At 37.3% G+C, this 14,809-nt stretch overlaps 2 protein-coding genes across 10 annotated transcripts in view; both read right to left on the reverse strand.

Moving 5' to 3' along the window:
- The window catches only part of TTC21B (tetratricopeptide repeat domain 21B), a 39,359-nt gene extending 35,176 nt beyond the window's left edge, over positions 1-4,183 (reverse strand). For all 3 annotated transcript variants that reach the window (XM_057423747.1, XM_057423746.1, XM_057423748.1), the window contains exons 1-4: positions 4,150-4,183; positions 3,841-3,970; positions 2,872-2,982; positions 842-1,008 (exon numbers count right to left, since the gene is read on the reverse strand). In XM_057423747.1, the coding sequence (XP_057279730.1) occupies positions 842-1,008; positions 2,872-2,982; positions 3,841-3,970; positions 4,150-4,170 (429 nt within the window). In that variant the 5' untranslated portion in view covers positions 4,171-4,183. The remainder of the gene's footprint in view (positions 1-841; positions 1,009-2,871; positions 2,983-3,840; positions 3,971-4,149) is intronic.
- Positions 4,184-6,074: 1,891 nt separating this feature from the next.
- Positions 6,075-14,809, reverse strand: part of LOC130607073 (sodium channel protein type 1 subunit alpha) — a 93,316-nt gene continuing 84,581 nt past the window's right edge. For all 7 annotated transcript variants that reach the window (XM_057423856.1, XM_057423857.1, XM_057423858.1 and 4 more), the window contains 5 exons: positions 12,520-12,573; positions 12,048-12,185; positions 10,317-10,421; positions 9,665-9,935; positions 6,075-9,300 (listed from right to left, as the gene is read on the reverse strand). In XM_057423856.1, the coding sequence (XP_057279839.1) occupies positions 8,135-9,300; positions 9,665-9,935; positions 10,317-10,421; positions 12,048-12,185; positions 12,520-12,573 (1,734 nt within the window). In that variant the 3' untranslated portion in view covers positions 6,075-8,134. The remainder of the gene's footprint in view (positions 9,301-9,664; positions 9,936-10,316; positions 10,422-12,047; positions 12,186-12,519; positions 12,574-14,809) is intronic.

Genomic DNA, 14,809 nt, shown 5'->3' on the forward strand with positions numbered 1-14,809 from the left:
CTACCAATTTTAATTAAAAACAGTGATAATTCAAAAGCTATATTATACCCAATTCATGATTCAGAAATTAACATTTAGAATAGTTAGAGATTTTTAACTCACCTAATATCACATAAACCATAAAACCGCAGATTATACATTGAGCAATGTACTCAACCACACAGAGGAAAAATTCAGAAACAACATTTGTGTTTAAACCTAGTGTCATAAGAGAACAATTATGCATTCAATTTTAACAGCTCTGCCTCAAAGATGTCTGACAAAGTTTTTTGTCTCCTTGAAGCCGATACATGCTTTAAAACACCCCCAACATTAAGTTTTCACAAACCTCTTCAAAGATTCTAGTGAATTTTGATGCCTGCATACAACTGCAGAAGACATTGCTATATACAACACACTGATTTCAAAATAAATTACATTCAGTAAAACCCCAAGCAAATTCTGCCTTTAGTAACTGCTGAAAATTTAAGTACCCGATCCTTTGGATATTTTTGGACTTCAGATTCAAAACAGATGTGTTCCTCTAGTGAGGCTATCACACTCAGGATTTTTCTAGAAATTATGATGCTCAGTATCAAATAGCAAAATTGGCATAACTATGTATTATTTCCATTGGTCAGTGCAGACCTGTCATTTCTTAAGTGAAAATGAATATTTAGCAGACAAGAGAATAATTATGTTAAGTCTACTTGGCCCTGTCAAATGAATTTATGACATTAAGAAGAACAAGAACACAAAACAGTTAAAGGAAACTTCCAAATAGCATTGGTTTAGTTAAGTCTAACTTCAGAGTACACATGATCCTATTACTATTTTACATAGCAAAAAAAACAGAAGTTACCTCTTTACCACCACCAGAAACTTTTATCATTCTATCAACATATTCACGGGCTTTGTCCTCACGACCAAGATGCCACAAAAATACACCAGCAAAGTACAGAGCCTGCTGTCCTGCTGTTCTACGTTGCTCCTTCAGTTTTGCATCCAATTCTAGAATAGCATCACGATCTGAAAAGGTTTTGTTCACAGCTTAGGTTGATAACATCTCAAAATATTACAAGAGAGCAGCATGTAAGTCAAGAGTTTCCAAAGCAGACCTTGTTTTCTGTATTGTGTATTGATAAACACAGATCCTTGCAATCCAAAATATTAACCAGATACAGAGGTAAAAGACAAAAGAGGATTCCCATCAACATGGTAATCTGTGCAAGAATACTGCTACTTGTTAAACCTCAAATCTGCAGATAAGACTTCTTCCAGATAAACAAAAACTTGACAATTAGGTTCACATTTATATCAGTGTCTGTCAAATAAGTAAACAGTTAAATGCAGAGCAGCCCTAAAATGCTGAACATGAGATGATTTAGCTCCAGAATCCCTGGAAAACACATGGTGTGTTTCTTAAAACTAAAACTCATTTTCCCACAACCTCATTGTTACTGTCAGTTGCTCTCATCAGGTTAATCCCACAGAAATTTCATTTTGTATGGGGGGCTTACTGCCAAATATTTTCTTTTACCCACATTAATTTCTGATCCATTTTTAGAAGCCATTAAAATCAAATGTCTGACTCTTGAAATGCATGATAATTTTGCTGCCTTAGAGTATTAATCCTCAGGGACTCAAATAAGACTGATGTCATTAGTCAGAGCTATTTCACATCCATACTGCTTAACAAAATTGTCAGTAACAGTTTTTAATCTGCACAGTCAGGAAGATACCAGGGCAATAGTTTAATGACAACTTGGTTTACCTGATAATCCAACTGTGGTTTTGAGAATATGACTTAGCAAAATAACCTCTGTTTTTAGACCGGGGAAAGGAATATCAGTGTTAACAAAATTCTTTTCTCCCTTTGTAAGGTCAGGGTAACTTGAAAGATAGAAATGGCTTGGATTTAATGACTTCTTAAATTGCAATTATGCTTGTCCTGGGTTCAGCTGTAGCAGTTTTTTTCTCCTTCCTAGTAGCTGGTGCAGTGCTGTGGTTTCAACTTTATTCTAAGAAGAGTGCTGTTAATACACCAATGTTTTTAGTTGTTGCTAAGTAATGCTTACTTTGATCAAGGATTTTTCAGTCTCATGCTCTGCCAGGGAGGAGAGCCAGAAGAAGCTGGGAGGAAGCAGAGACAGGACACCTGACCCAAACTAGCCAAAGAGGTAGTCCATACCACAGCACGTCATGCCCAGTATATAAACTGGGGGGAGTCACCTAGAAAGCCCAGATCACTGCTCAGGTAGTATCAGTCGGACGGGTGGTGAGCAACTGTATTGTGCATCACTTGTGTTCATTGTTTTATTTTCCTTTTCCCTTTTTAGTTTTATATTCTTTTCCCTTGTTATTTCCCTTATCATTATTATTATTGGTGGTAGCAGTAGTGGATTTGTGTTATACCTTAGTTACTGGACTGTTCTTATCTCAACCAGTGGGAGTTACATTCTTTCGATTCTCTTCCCCATCCCTCTGGGAGCAGGAGGGAAGAAGGGTGGGAGTGAGCAAGCAGCTGCGTGGTTCATAGTTACCAGCTGGGCTTAAACCATGACACTGCTCAAAAGCACCAGTATCAGACAAGAGTGAACAACAGTCACAAGAAGCTTGATTAATTTTTTTTTCTCCCATGAAAGACTTTTCATCAGGTTAGATAAGTCAGATCTTTTATTTTTTTTTTTAGCATTTCATTTTAACATTCACTCTTATCCTTTGCTGTTATTTTTGTTTACAATCTTGGTAAGTGTCAATTTAGTACTATATAGTATGTCAAATGCAAAGCTGGAACACACCTTTTTGAATTAGGAAGAATTAGTCTACAACTCCTAGATCTTCGCACAGAGCTGTTTAAAACATGACACAGTACTGTCTTAATGACCATACCTGGCTTAGGGCTCTTCTTATGGGCATAAATCAGAGCCATCATTGTACAAAGTGACACCTCCTGTTTGTTTTTAATAGACTCCAACTGTCGAATGCCCTCTTGGATGTCACCTAGTGAAACAAGCACAGAATAGGCTATAATATTTTTCAAGATAGAGAATATCAACACCAAACATCAATCTCGCTTAAATTTTCCCCTCTATTTTTCTTCTGTATTTTTGATAACAGCTTCTTCCTAACTCCCTTCATTATTCATATAGCCACTTTTACTTCCTGTGCAAGTCTTTCAGACAGACACAAGAAAGAAAAAAGCATCTCCGTGAAGAGAACTTTAAAGGAGTTACATGCTAGTTCTGCCAACTGCCATAAAGATTAAAATCATCTTTATTGTTTGCTTTATACTGGCATTGAGCAGCTCTTCTTGCTCCTGTTTCTTTAGATGGCCAGATATTTTGCCTTGCTCGTGTGAAACTTTTGAACACCAGTAGGTAAGTCAGTATCAGAAAAAACAGAAACTTGTGACTGCAAAGCAAACAAAGTCAGGGAGTTTGGAAACAGATACCTCACCTCAAAACCTTCTAAATCCCTCCTTGCCCTCTGCCACAGCCTTCCCCTACCCCGAGTTACCTTTAGTATTTTACGACAGCCTTGAAATACGGATTTAGCAAAATGAAACTTCTCAAAACAGTTTAACGTACACAAAGACCCTCTCAACAGGCATCAGCTGTAAGCTCCTCTGAGGCAGATGCATAAAACAAAGTCAGATACAGCTGCGTTGAAGGGAAAAGCTCAAACCAGGGTGTGTATGGGGTGTGATCATGAAACACTGGCAACCTTCTCAGCATGGAGAATATTCAAACTCCATGACATTGATTTCTTTCTGTGTTAGAGACTGAATTTTGCGACGTAAGGAAACCCAGAGTTTGGGAGGGACAGGACACAACAACCAGCTCCCCAGCCCCACATTACCTTCCCTCAGGGCGCCGTAGGCTCGGTAGAAAAGCAACACCGGATCGCTGCCCAGCCGCCCCAGCGCCTCCTCCGCCGCAGCCCGGACGTGGTGGAAGTAGCCTTCTCGGCAGTAATAACTGAGCAGCGCCTGCAGGAGGGGCGGCGGCGGTTCACTCGCGCAAACGCTTCATCTCGGGACGGCAGCAAACCGCGCCGCCTCCGCCAGGCTCCACCGCCCCTCCCGCGGATCACCGCCCTCCCACCCGCCAGCCCGGCCGTTGCTCAGTCCCACACCCGCGAAGGGTGCCGGGGCAGGACGGCGCCCACCTGCTGCACCTCCACGTCCATCGTTGCTACGCAGCGCCGCCGTAGTCGCGAGGTCTGTTACTGGCGGGACGCTGCACGGAAAGCCTAGGGAATCGGTTTGTTTTCTTGCTTTTTTTAGCTCGCCATACGACTAAGTGGCGCACACTCCCTGTGTTTTATAATGTATCTTAGCACTGAACACTTCAAACTATGTGAAAACACTTCAAACTCTGTAGAAATGAAATAGCAATGGGGTAAAATCCAACACCTATTTCCCCCCCCCCCCCCCCCTTCTTCCCTCCTAGGGAATTACAGAGTGGGAAAGACTAGGAGAACTCGGGTTTTCCCCCGGAGGTGAAAGCATGCCCAGTCAGCGTTTCTAGACACCAGAAACAACCCAGCGTTGCTAAACAACACTCTTCTTAGAGCGTCTGTGCTGTCTGTCCCACATGAAAACCACCCGTATTGCCGTATAGTACAAGGAGGCAAACCGATCTTGCACTAAATTGGCAGATGAAGCTGTTTCTTCCAGCGGAGAGCACTCAGAGTAAGCTTTCCTAACGAGTCCATCCCACACAGGACTACTGCATTGAATGCTTCTCACTCCCAGTGTCAGGAAGGTGCAAAGAAGTAATGCATAAGAATATTTGTTTTTTCTTGTTGGCCCAGATGATCGTCAAAATTTCCTGTTGTAAGTGATGCTCTACTTGTTTTGAAGTGACATTTCAGCTTCTGTAACATTGCAAAACTAATACAGGTATGAGAAAAAACTATTTTGCATGGCCGCAACCTGTGATCAGCAGTGAGAGTGGCACAGTTCTTATTTACTTTATTCCCTTGAGAAAAGCTAAGGTTAAAAAGCTGCTCATAGAACGTTAAAAACCATTATTCAGTTTATTACCTTATTTTTGAAGCAGCCTATTCCTTCTGACAGTTTTTTGATAATTAACATATCTTTTAAGGTAACCTTTTAAGACACAGTTTTGTCTGCATCTTAATCTGAAAATACTCATATTTTTATTTTGATACTTATGCATTCCATCAAAGTTTTAGACTTCTTCTTTTTCATATTGCATTTCAGAATAATTTGAAGGAGAAACATTTTCCTGCACCTAAAGAGTCGTGATGAATTTCAGAGATGATGCTATGAAATTTTATTACTGCATTAGCAACTGAACAAGCATATGGAATACAATTGCTCATAAACTGACTTTAGTTCAGTACTAGTTCAGTATTCATCTCTGAGTGTTTTCATTGTAAGTTGTAAGGGAATGCAATATAAAAGCATGTAAGCATATAAGATGAGCATTTAATACATTCACTGAAGCAATTAGTAAAGATAACCGACATGCCCACTTTCTAGCTGTATTTGCATCTTTCCATATAAGTATCCACACATGCTAGCTTTTAGAAATGAACATTCCTGAGGAAAAGAACAGTGGTTGTTCATTCTGACACTGATTCGCCTTTTTTCAGAAATGCACTTGCATATGAGAAGTTCTGTAGCCTATTTGTGAATAGTAACTAGGAAGAATGAACTGGTTCTCATAATCCAAGCTGTGGAATGCCATGTATCTAGTACTATGTTCAATCCTCCTTTTCTTTTCATAAACTCATGAATGCTCTCTTGTCATTCCTGTAAATGCTCAGAGCCTCGTGGGACACACTCAGGACAGCTCTGCTATTTGATGGTTGAGTACCCCACTGGATGGAGCTGTGGCATGAACTCAGTGCAGTGCTATGGATACATGTGGAATCATCATGCTCAGTGTCTAATATATACTGAATTAGAAATTCCTAGTTGAACTAACAAGGAAGTCCCAAAGATTTGCTCACATGGAAGAACAGTTTAGCTGCCTGTAAAGGTTTTCAGTATCCTCTTATTCTGTGGTTTTAGAAGCATACCTTTTTTATATTAATGTCAGATAGTAAAGAAAAAAGGAACATACAATAAAAAAATGTAATCTTTATTATTTGGGCGCATTAATAATGTTCTTTAGCATCAGTTAGGGTAATAGTAGCATCTTCCTGCATGCAGTTCACTAATACAGTATTAGTCAGTAATTTTAATAAAAGTAATCTATATTTAATTTTCCTGTGTAAGAAACATAAAATGTCCTGATGTGTTGGATTATACAATTTTGCTACTTTCTCTGTGTGAAAAAATATTGTGGACCCAAGGTAACATTTAGAACTGTTCTAGTGCAACATGAATCAAAAAGAATCTGTGAGTAAACATGAGAAAAAATTAAGGATTCTGTGAAAGAAAGGTTGTATCTGAAAACTTATAATGCAGGCACTGCTTAGACATTCAATTTGAACTTTACACCATTTCCCCACTGCAAAAAGACAGACTTTAAAAATAAAATTATGAGCTTATTTCACAGAAAGTATTGACATTTGCAAATATTGCAAAAAAACCAAACAAACCTACAGCTATCCATTCTTTCATTTATACCTTGTTCTCTGGAGTTCTTCTGTGAAAAAGTGCTATGGACAGAAAGTAACAAAAATGGTGTGACATCAACCTGAAGATAAAATTCTGTTCTCATTTTATGTACATAATGCTGAAAAATAAAATAAAATGATTTTTACAGTATTTATATTTGCTTATAAAATCCTAACATTATTTTCAACAGGTTTAGTAGTTTTCAGTGTCTGTACAGTTTGGCTATACACTATATGCTTCAAAAATGTAAAATAAGCTCCTAATTAGCTGCAAAATATTGCTTAATGGTATGAAGGAACGAGGTCTTGTAGAGTAGTTTATTTCATTTAGCTCTGATGTATGCCTTCCCATAGTTAGGAATCCTGGACAGTCAAAGGAACAGCAGCATAGGCAATATAAACATGCACTGATAGCATCCAAACTATCTATAATGGCAGATAATACATAATTTTACCTGTTGAATGCTTGTACGCTACACTTAATTGTGGTACATATTTGATGCAATAAATGTGCTAAGGTCATTATCTGTTTGCTCAAACATGCACCACAGGTTAAAAATTACTATTTACACAGCAGAGGGCTTTTCATTAATGTGTACAACATCAATCTTACCGAGAGCTGAAGATGGCTAAACAATACTGCAGGATAAAGCAGGACAACTTTATAAAGGGCTCTTTTAAATCAATTTGAAGGGCTGAGGCAGATTCATTTATTGTTTGTATGCAGAAAGACATTTGGCAAAGACAAAATCTGTGACTTCATACCCAGAAAGAAGTTTGCGCTTTCTGAAACTAAATGGTTTGTGTAAAAACTGATCTGTTTCTACTGTTCTTTTGAGTTAAAGGGGATTTTACAGGCGAACCAAGACTTGTTTGGATATGATACAACATGAATACATTAATTAAGCACCTCAAAATGTATTATTCCTTCCCAGAAACACTGTGCTAAAAAAATCTGTTGTTCTGTGTGACTTAATGTTATTTTCATGCATGATCTATTAAGTGCAGCATGCCTTCATGCAAATCATTTCTGCATCTATACTACTTGTATAATAGAACACCTGGCCCTTGTACCTGTAACAGTGTACTTAATCCCCTTTCCCAACAGAAACCCCATTTACAAAAATAGTCACATATCATAAACAATATATGAATAAAAATAAGATGAATCCACCAACACAGATTTTGTAAAAATACGACGTATGTGGCAGTTGAAATGCAAACAGTGGATACAGTTACCATATTGTTTTATGCTAAACACACAAATACTTGGTTTGCACCCCTTTAACTGGTCCCTACAGTCTGCATAGCCATTTTTTCTCTCCTCTTCAGCAGTGTCAGCTGGTAGTGAGAACAGTAACCTCCTGTCAAGGTTGTTCCCCTATATCACAGTCACAGCCACTGTCTTTTAATAGGCACTGACCTTTAATGTACAGTATATTTGTAAAAATTGTCAGTTTGGCATAGACCTCCAGCAGGAGTCCTGTTGATACGAACACATGATCCTTATAGGGTATGAACTATTTTGCACACAGATGATTTTGCTTTCTATTTACTTTTATTTCTGTCCAGCTTTATCTTCCTTTTCATGCTTTTCTTTGACTTGCCTTGTTACACGGTCATAAGAGGGTGGACAAACTGCTGTTGATGCAGTTACGGTTTTCTCTGTAAATGAGTTTTCATTTAACTTGTCAATGAGGATTTCATCTTTTATGCCCTGACCAGCCCCTCCTTCAGTTTTGTTTTTGTTATAGATAAAGGAAGCTTGTTTTACTGTTCGTTTTAAAAGGTGACGTCTATAAGCCCGCTGGATAATGACAGCAGATACTTCTTCCTGTTTTCTCTTTAATGTGGTTGTAATTGGTTCATAGGAAGCTTTTGAAGGATTGGATGCCATAAACCTATCTTCCATCTGTATTCTGAGGGCATCCATCTCCCCACTTTCCCCCAAAACACGCTTTGTGAAAGCAAACAAGATGTCAAGGCAGTGAATTCTGTCACCACTTACCATGGGCAGATCCATTGCAATAAGCTGGACTTTGTTTGGTTTGGGTAGATGAAGAGGAGGCTCAAGTGCTGCTGCAAAATCAGATAATTTCTCAAATTCCATGAATTGTGTTGCATCGGGATCAAACTTCTCCCAGACTTCATAGAACATCTCAAAGTCATCCTCACTCAAGGGTTCAGCGCTTTCTTCAGTAGCAACACCGAAGTTCTCCAAAATCACAGCAATGTACATGTTCACCACTACCAGAAATGATATGATAATGTAGCTGACAAAGAAGAAAATCCCAACAGAAGGGTTGCCGCAGTCACCTTTCACTGAGCTCCCTGGATGAGCTTTGTTAGGGTCACAGTCTGGCTCCCCACTGTTAAGAATTGGGGCTAGCAAACCATCCCAGCCTGCAGATGTGGTAATTTGAAACAGGCAGATCATGCTGTTGCCAAACGTCTCAAAGTTGAACATATCATCTATACCGGCTTCCCTCTTAACATAGGCAAAGTTGGACATGCCAAATATTGCGTAGATAAACATGACCAGGAACAGCAGCAGACCAATGTTGAACAAAGCAGGAAGAGACATCATCAAAGCAAACAGCAGCGTGCGGATTCCCTTAGCGCCTTTAATGAGACGCAGGATTCGGCCAATTCTGGCAAGTCGGATGACTCTGAAGAGTGTTGGGGACACAAAATACTTCTCAATCATCTCAGCTAAAAACATACCTAAAATAGAAAGAAATAATCTTAAGCTATATTACACCATATCAGAGTAGAAATTTAGAAAAATAGATTTAAGACTGGTTGTTCTATGTGGCAGTTAAATATATTCTGTAGATTCCACTTGCATTACTGTTATACCAGTTATACTTAGTATTTGCAGGAGAAATAAATGTTGAAAGAGTATAAGTTTCAATGGTTGGAATAGGTAAATTATTAAATACAACTAAAAGTTGCATGACTAAATATTCTGTGAATCTGTGATTTAGTTGTAAACTTTGCAATGGCAAAAGCCAACCATACAGCTGCATTCAAGTGGAAGTTCACCTTATATTCATTTTACCTTCCTTTTAGCTTAATAGAAACTTACCTACTATTGAGAGAATGACGACTACGAAATCAAAAATGTTCCAGCCTATAGTGAAATAGTAATGACGAAGTGAAATTAATTTCAGGACACATTCTCCAGTGAAAAGGACAATGAACACAAGGTTTATCCAGTATAAAATATTTTCCATTTCTTTACTCTGGTCATCAGTTTCTACCATCATGGTAACCATGTTAAGACAAATAAGAATCATGATGCTGATGTCAAATACTTGTTGTGTCACAAAATCAAAGACCATGCCTTGGAATTTGTTCTGAGGAGAAAATAAAAAAAAAAACAAAACAAACGTCCAATACAAACTGTAAGTGTTTTTCTTTTCACATTAGAAGAAAGCAGAAAAATACATGCAGTAAGGCCTACAAGACCTCAATAAAAGCAAAACTAGTGATCTTAAGTAGACTAGTCAAATTAAAGTGAGTACAACAGCTTAGTTCAGCCTCTATGGTTTGTATATTCTTACATAAACTGGTTGCAAGGGAAAAATACATTTTCTTTTTACTGTGTTTTCATTTTTGCTGACTGATAGACTAATTAATGCTAATTTTCACATGGGCATATTTCTGCTCTCTGTATATCAATAAAACCCAAGCTGTTCATAAATAGCTATTGGTCTGACGTGTATAAATAGTTTTACCCCTGGTCTTGGTATAGGTTTTTGCGGTTTTTTGGATCCCAGCTTTTTCATTGCATTGTAGTATTTCTTCTGCTCTTCTGTCATAAATATGTCTTGACCTCCAAAGTGAAAACATGAAATCAAAACTGGTTATAATCACATTTATATGCAGTGTTGAAAAAAACTCTTGAAGAGAAACATGATTTACTCACTTCATGAAAATCAAGAAGACTGAACTGGGAAAAGCTCCTAGCTATCAAATGCAGCTGCCTGCAATTTAAGCATTTAGTCCAGAGCTTGTCTGGACATTCAGTATTGCATTTCACAAAAACCAGTAATGCAACATTTTTCTACAGTTATTTTTCTCGAACTTCAAGAAGTCCTTTTGAGTACCTCTTTTATAGGGAGAGATATGGTAAGCAGCATCTGAGATAAGCTTGAATAGCCTGGGCTGCTCAATATTATCACTTCTGAACTGCGATTTTAGTGAAACAAAGGAACCAAAGTCAGGGTTTCAGCACCTGAATGTGTTAGTGCTTTAGGTATTTCTAGTTTAGCATCACAGCATGAAGACTGGGACTTAAAGTCTTCAAGTTGTTTGAGAAGATGGATTATCAGACTTTGGAGAAGCACCTCTGTGTACAATGAAGTTCTGATTAGCAAAAGCCATTACTGGCCTTTGGAGTCTAACAGTGAAGATGAAGAGAACATTATTTATGGTTCTTTCATGGCAACCTAACCAAAATCCACTGACAAAATCCACTGCCTGGATCCACTGCCAAAACTTTCCTGTAGAAGCAGATTGAATGAAAACCCATCAGACTCCACATACATCTGGAAGTAAATTTTTCATGGATAAAAAGTACTTGCAGACATCTAGTTCCAGGAATGTTTATGAACATATAGGACTGGATGCAGCCACTTTGTGGGTGAGTGCTTGGGAAGCCTGAAGACATGGGATTTCATGCACTGTACAGTAGACAGGCTCCCTAACTATATACCCCTGGGGCTTTAGCACGTACAGTTTTCCAAAAATCTTACTTAGCATCTCATTAGCAACACAAACAAGAGAGCGATGAAGACCAGTAAGGTAAAATTAAACTAGTAGTTCATAGCTGCTTCTTTCCTTTAGTTTTCATTACCTTGTCTATTTACAGAAAATAATTTTAAAGATGAGCATCTGATACTCAGACCATCTGTACTAGTGAGATTATCTACATCTGTACTATGAAACAATAAAAAAAGGCCCTGAGATAGTTACAAACCACTACTGTTCTGTATCTTTTCAGATGATTCAGAACTTGATTACTTGAGATCAATAAAACAGTAGTCTGTACCAGTGTCATGAAATAATGCTTTATTTTCACAACCAAGTAGCTATTATTTTTGTGCTGATAGAATCCCTACAAATCAATAGAAAAAAAAAAATCAAGAAATTATGAGTACTTTAATGTAGAGGCCTCAATCAAGGGTTTAATCATGTAAGGAGATTTTATGAAGTTTGGGCATTGAAAAGGAGATGACTTGAGGAAGACTAAATTGGACACTGAAACCGGAAATGTCTGCCCCATTTACTAGAATGTTAAACCTTGCTACATTGATGTATACTACATCTTGGTAAGATTTTATATCCTAATATAATTCAGCTTTTTCAATTCTGAACAAACCTCATGTGAGAATTCCATATATCATGCACATGCAAAAATGCAGTATTTTAGATTATCTTCAGAAAAGAAATAAAAAAATACTTATCTTCTTTTTCTGCTGATTGAAGTTATCAATAATGACACCAATGAACAGGTTCAGGGTGAAAAAAGACCCAAAAATGATAAAGATGACAAAATACAAATACATATACAGATTGTCTTCATACTTGGGTTGCTGTAATACCTAAGAAAAAAAAAAAAAAGAAGTATCATTCCTAAGATTTCATGTGAAAATTTTAGCTCAACAAGGGGCAAAATGCCCTTAATGTTTTGTGTTTGGACAACACTCTTGTCACTTAGGTCAAGCATTTTGTCCATTCCATCGATTACTGACAGCATCTGGCAGTTTGTGTTCAGTTTTCTACAATTTGTTACAGGAGAATCTCATATTAGTTAATTTAATTTTGTTTCGTTCTATTATATGGATATTAATTGATTTCAGAAGATATATAAAGACACAATTGTTAATAGACAGTCCTCAAGAAAAAAAGTAAATTTAAAATATTTGCAGTACTTACATCTCTTGAGTCAATAGCTGCATACATAATATCCATCCAGCCTTTAAATGTGGCCTGTAAATAGTACACACCTGTTTAAGCATAGAGCTTGAAGACAATTCATCTAATTATTTCCAGCAACTGAGTACAGCACGAGGAATAATTAGCATAACATGAGATTTCTAGATCATTTTGTCTCTTTATCTCTCAGCCTTCTTCAAGCACTGCTGCATATCCCCCTATTTTGTCTCCATATTAACATTTTAAGCAGTAAGGATAATTGACTTAATTCTAATTAATCATCACAAATGATAGAATGTAGTGCCATTTTAGGGGAGTAAATGTTCATCAGATCTTGTCAACTGCAAAGGCTATGTACAGCTGAGAAATAGCCTTATATAAGTGAGTTGCCACCAATGAAGACTGATGTGTAGTTCTTCGTTCTCAAATCAGTCATTAAGGAGGCAACCAAAGGGGACCAAAAATTTGATCAGCTCAGAAAAGCTATTTTCCTATCAATCAGAATGCTGATTTTTCTCTACTTTGAAAGACTTTGCATGATACAGTAACTCCATTTTCACTTTAAATGTATTGCGGTTTACAGAGGCTAGATCTCTCCGATGTGTTCTGAGATGCACTGGTAAGAAGATGTGTTTTATGTGCATCAAAGACTAAATATGCCTCATAGGTAGCATCATTTAATGAACTTTTATAGCTATTTCATCTGCCCAAAATCTGTAACTTTTTATATTTGAGAGTGAGGTGTAGATTGTTTCATCTGAGTGTTCAAAACAGAAAGTCATTTTCTCTGTTGTAGAAATTAGTTCTCTTTTGACAAGGCAACAACCCCAAGTAGAAATCACTCAGCCTGTAATCCAGTTGTGCCCTAAACAAAACGATGTAAGATGGTTCTTTGTTATTTAATTCCCTATTATATTTTTTTTGCAAAACAAAGCTGCAGATCGTTGGTTCCTTCATATTCCTTGCCATGGAGACCAGTTGCAGAAATAAGTTGGAAATAGAACACTCTTCATCCATAGTTATTCCTCCGTCATCTTGAGGTTTCATTTCCAGTGCAAGTTTCAAGAAAGCTTGGCTTATGCCACATAGAAAGCAGCTGGTGAACTTAAAATGAAAAGGAATTATTTTCTTAAAAGGAAAAAATGTCCCTTATATTTCTGAAACAGTGAAATACGAGAAGATCATGATCACATCTTGAGGCCAACCCAGAAAATATGTTCAGGCAACTTACAGTTAATACAATGAAATCAAAGTGTAGTATCAGAGGACCAATAAATCAGTAATAAATCTGAAACAAGTAGAAGTCTCAGCTGAAGAATTTTAAGTCCTTGTGGAATATTTGGACTGCAATGGATTAGGAGAGGTAAGATCAGCTTTATTTATGTAATTCCCATTAGACTTTCAATGATGGACACTCCACAGCCTCATAAAACATATTTATTCCAGCACTAGTCTTGTTTCCTAATATCAAAATCCTTCTGTTGACACTTAAGACTGCCACTTGTCATAATCATTACATATCTGGAGAACAGAGTACTAATCATCCTCTGTGCAGCACCTTTTACTCATTTGCAAACTGATTGTTGCTGCCTGTCTTCTTTAGGATGTGACTGCTGTTCCTTCAATCTTTCATGTAGATCTTGTTTTCCAGAACTCTGATAATTCTCCTTATTTTCCTCTGAGCTCTCTCCACTAGTTCATCTCTTGAAATGTAACCAAAACTGGACTCAGTATTTCAGCTGAGGTCTTACAGGGGCTAAATAGGGCAGAATCATTACTTCATGTCTTACAGGCACTACTTCTGTTTCTCTCTTGGTACATTATTTGTATTCTTTAGAATTTTGTACCTTAGGATGAAATCAGCACTTCAACCTGAAACAATAAATGTAAATAACCTGCCTACTTTTACATCAGAAAGATGATGCAGGTGACAGGGTGGCTCTTCTGCAAAGTGTGTGCTGTTGCCTCAGATTCAGACACATTATGATCTTTGCATATCATCCTCCAGGCAAAGTAGAATTATTGTTTTTTTTGTAAATTTGTTGGTGTAGACTAGACTAACTAGAATGTATAGAAAAAAAAGAAACTAATTTTAAAATGCTAAGCTTCACAATCATCAGTAAAGTCCTCCATTATAATGAAAATACCTTTCAGTTAGTGATAGGAAAAAATTAAGTTATTTTAATAATAAAACATTCTGCTTCATCATGTTGTTTTAGTCTAAACCCCTCCTGAAAATCAGTAGGAATCAGTGAATATAATCGTCATTACGCAAAAACATTTATACTAG

Source organism: Pezoporus wallicus, unplaced genomic scaffold, assembly GCF_028554395.1.
Source record: "Pezoporus wallicus isolate ANWC-B61680 ecotype Strahan unplaced genomic scaffold, APGP_CSIRO_Pwel_v1 contig_1181, whole genome shotgun sequence".
Classification (NCBI taxonomy): Eukaryota; Metazoa; Chordata; class Aves; order Psittaciformes; family Psittacidae; genus Pezoporus; species Pezoporus wallicus.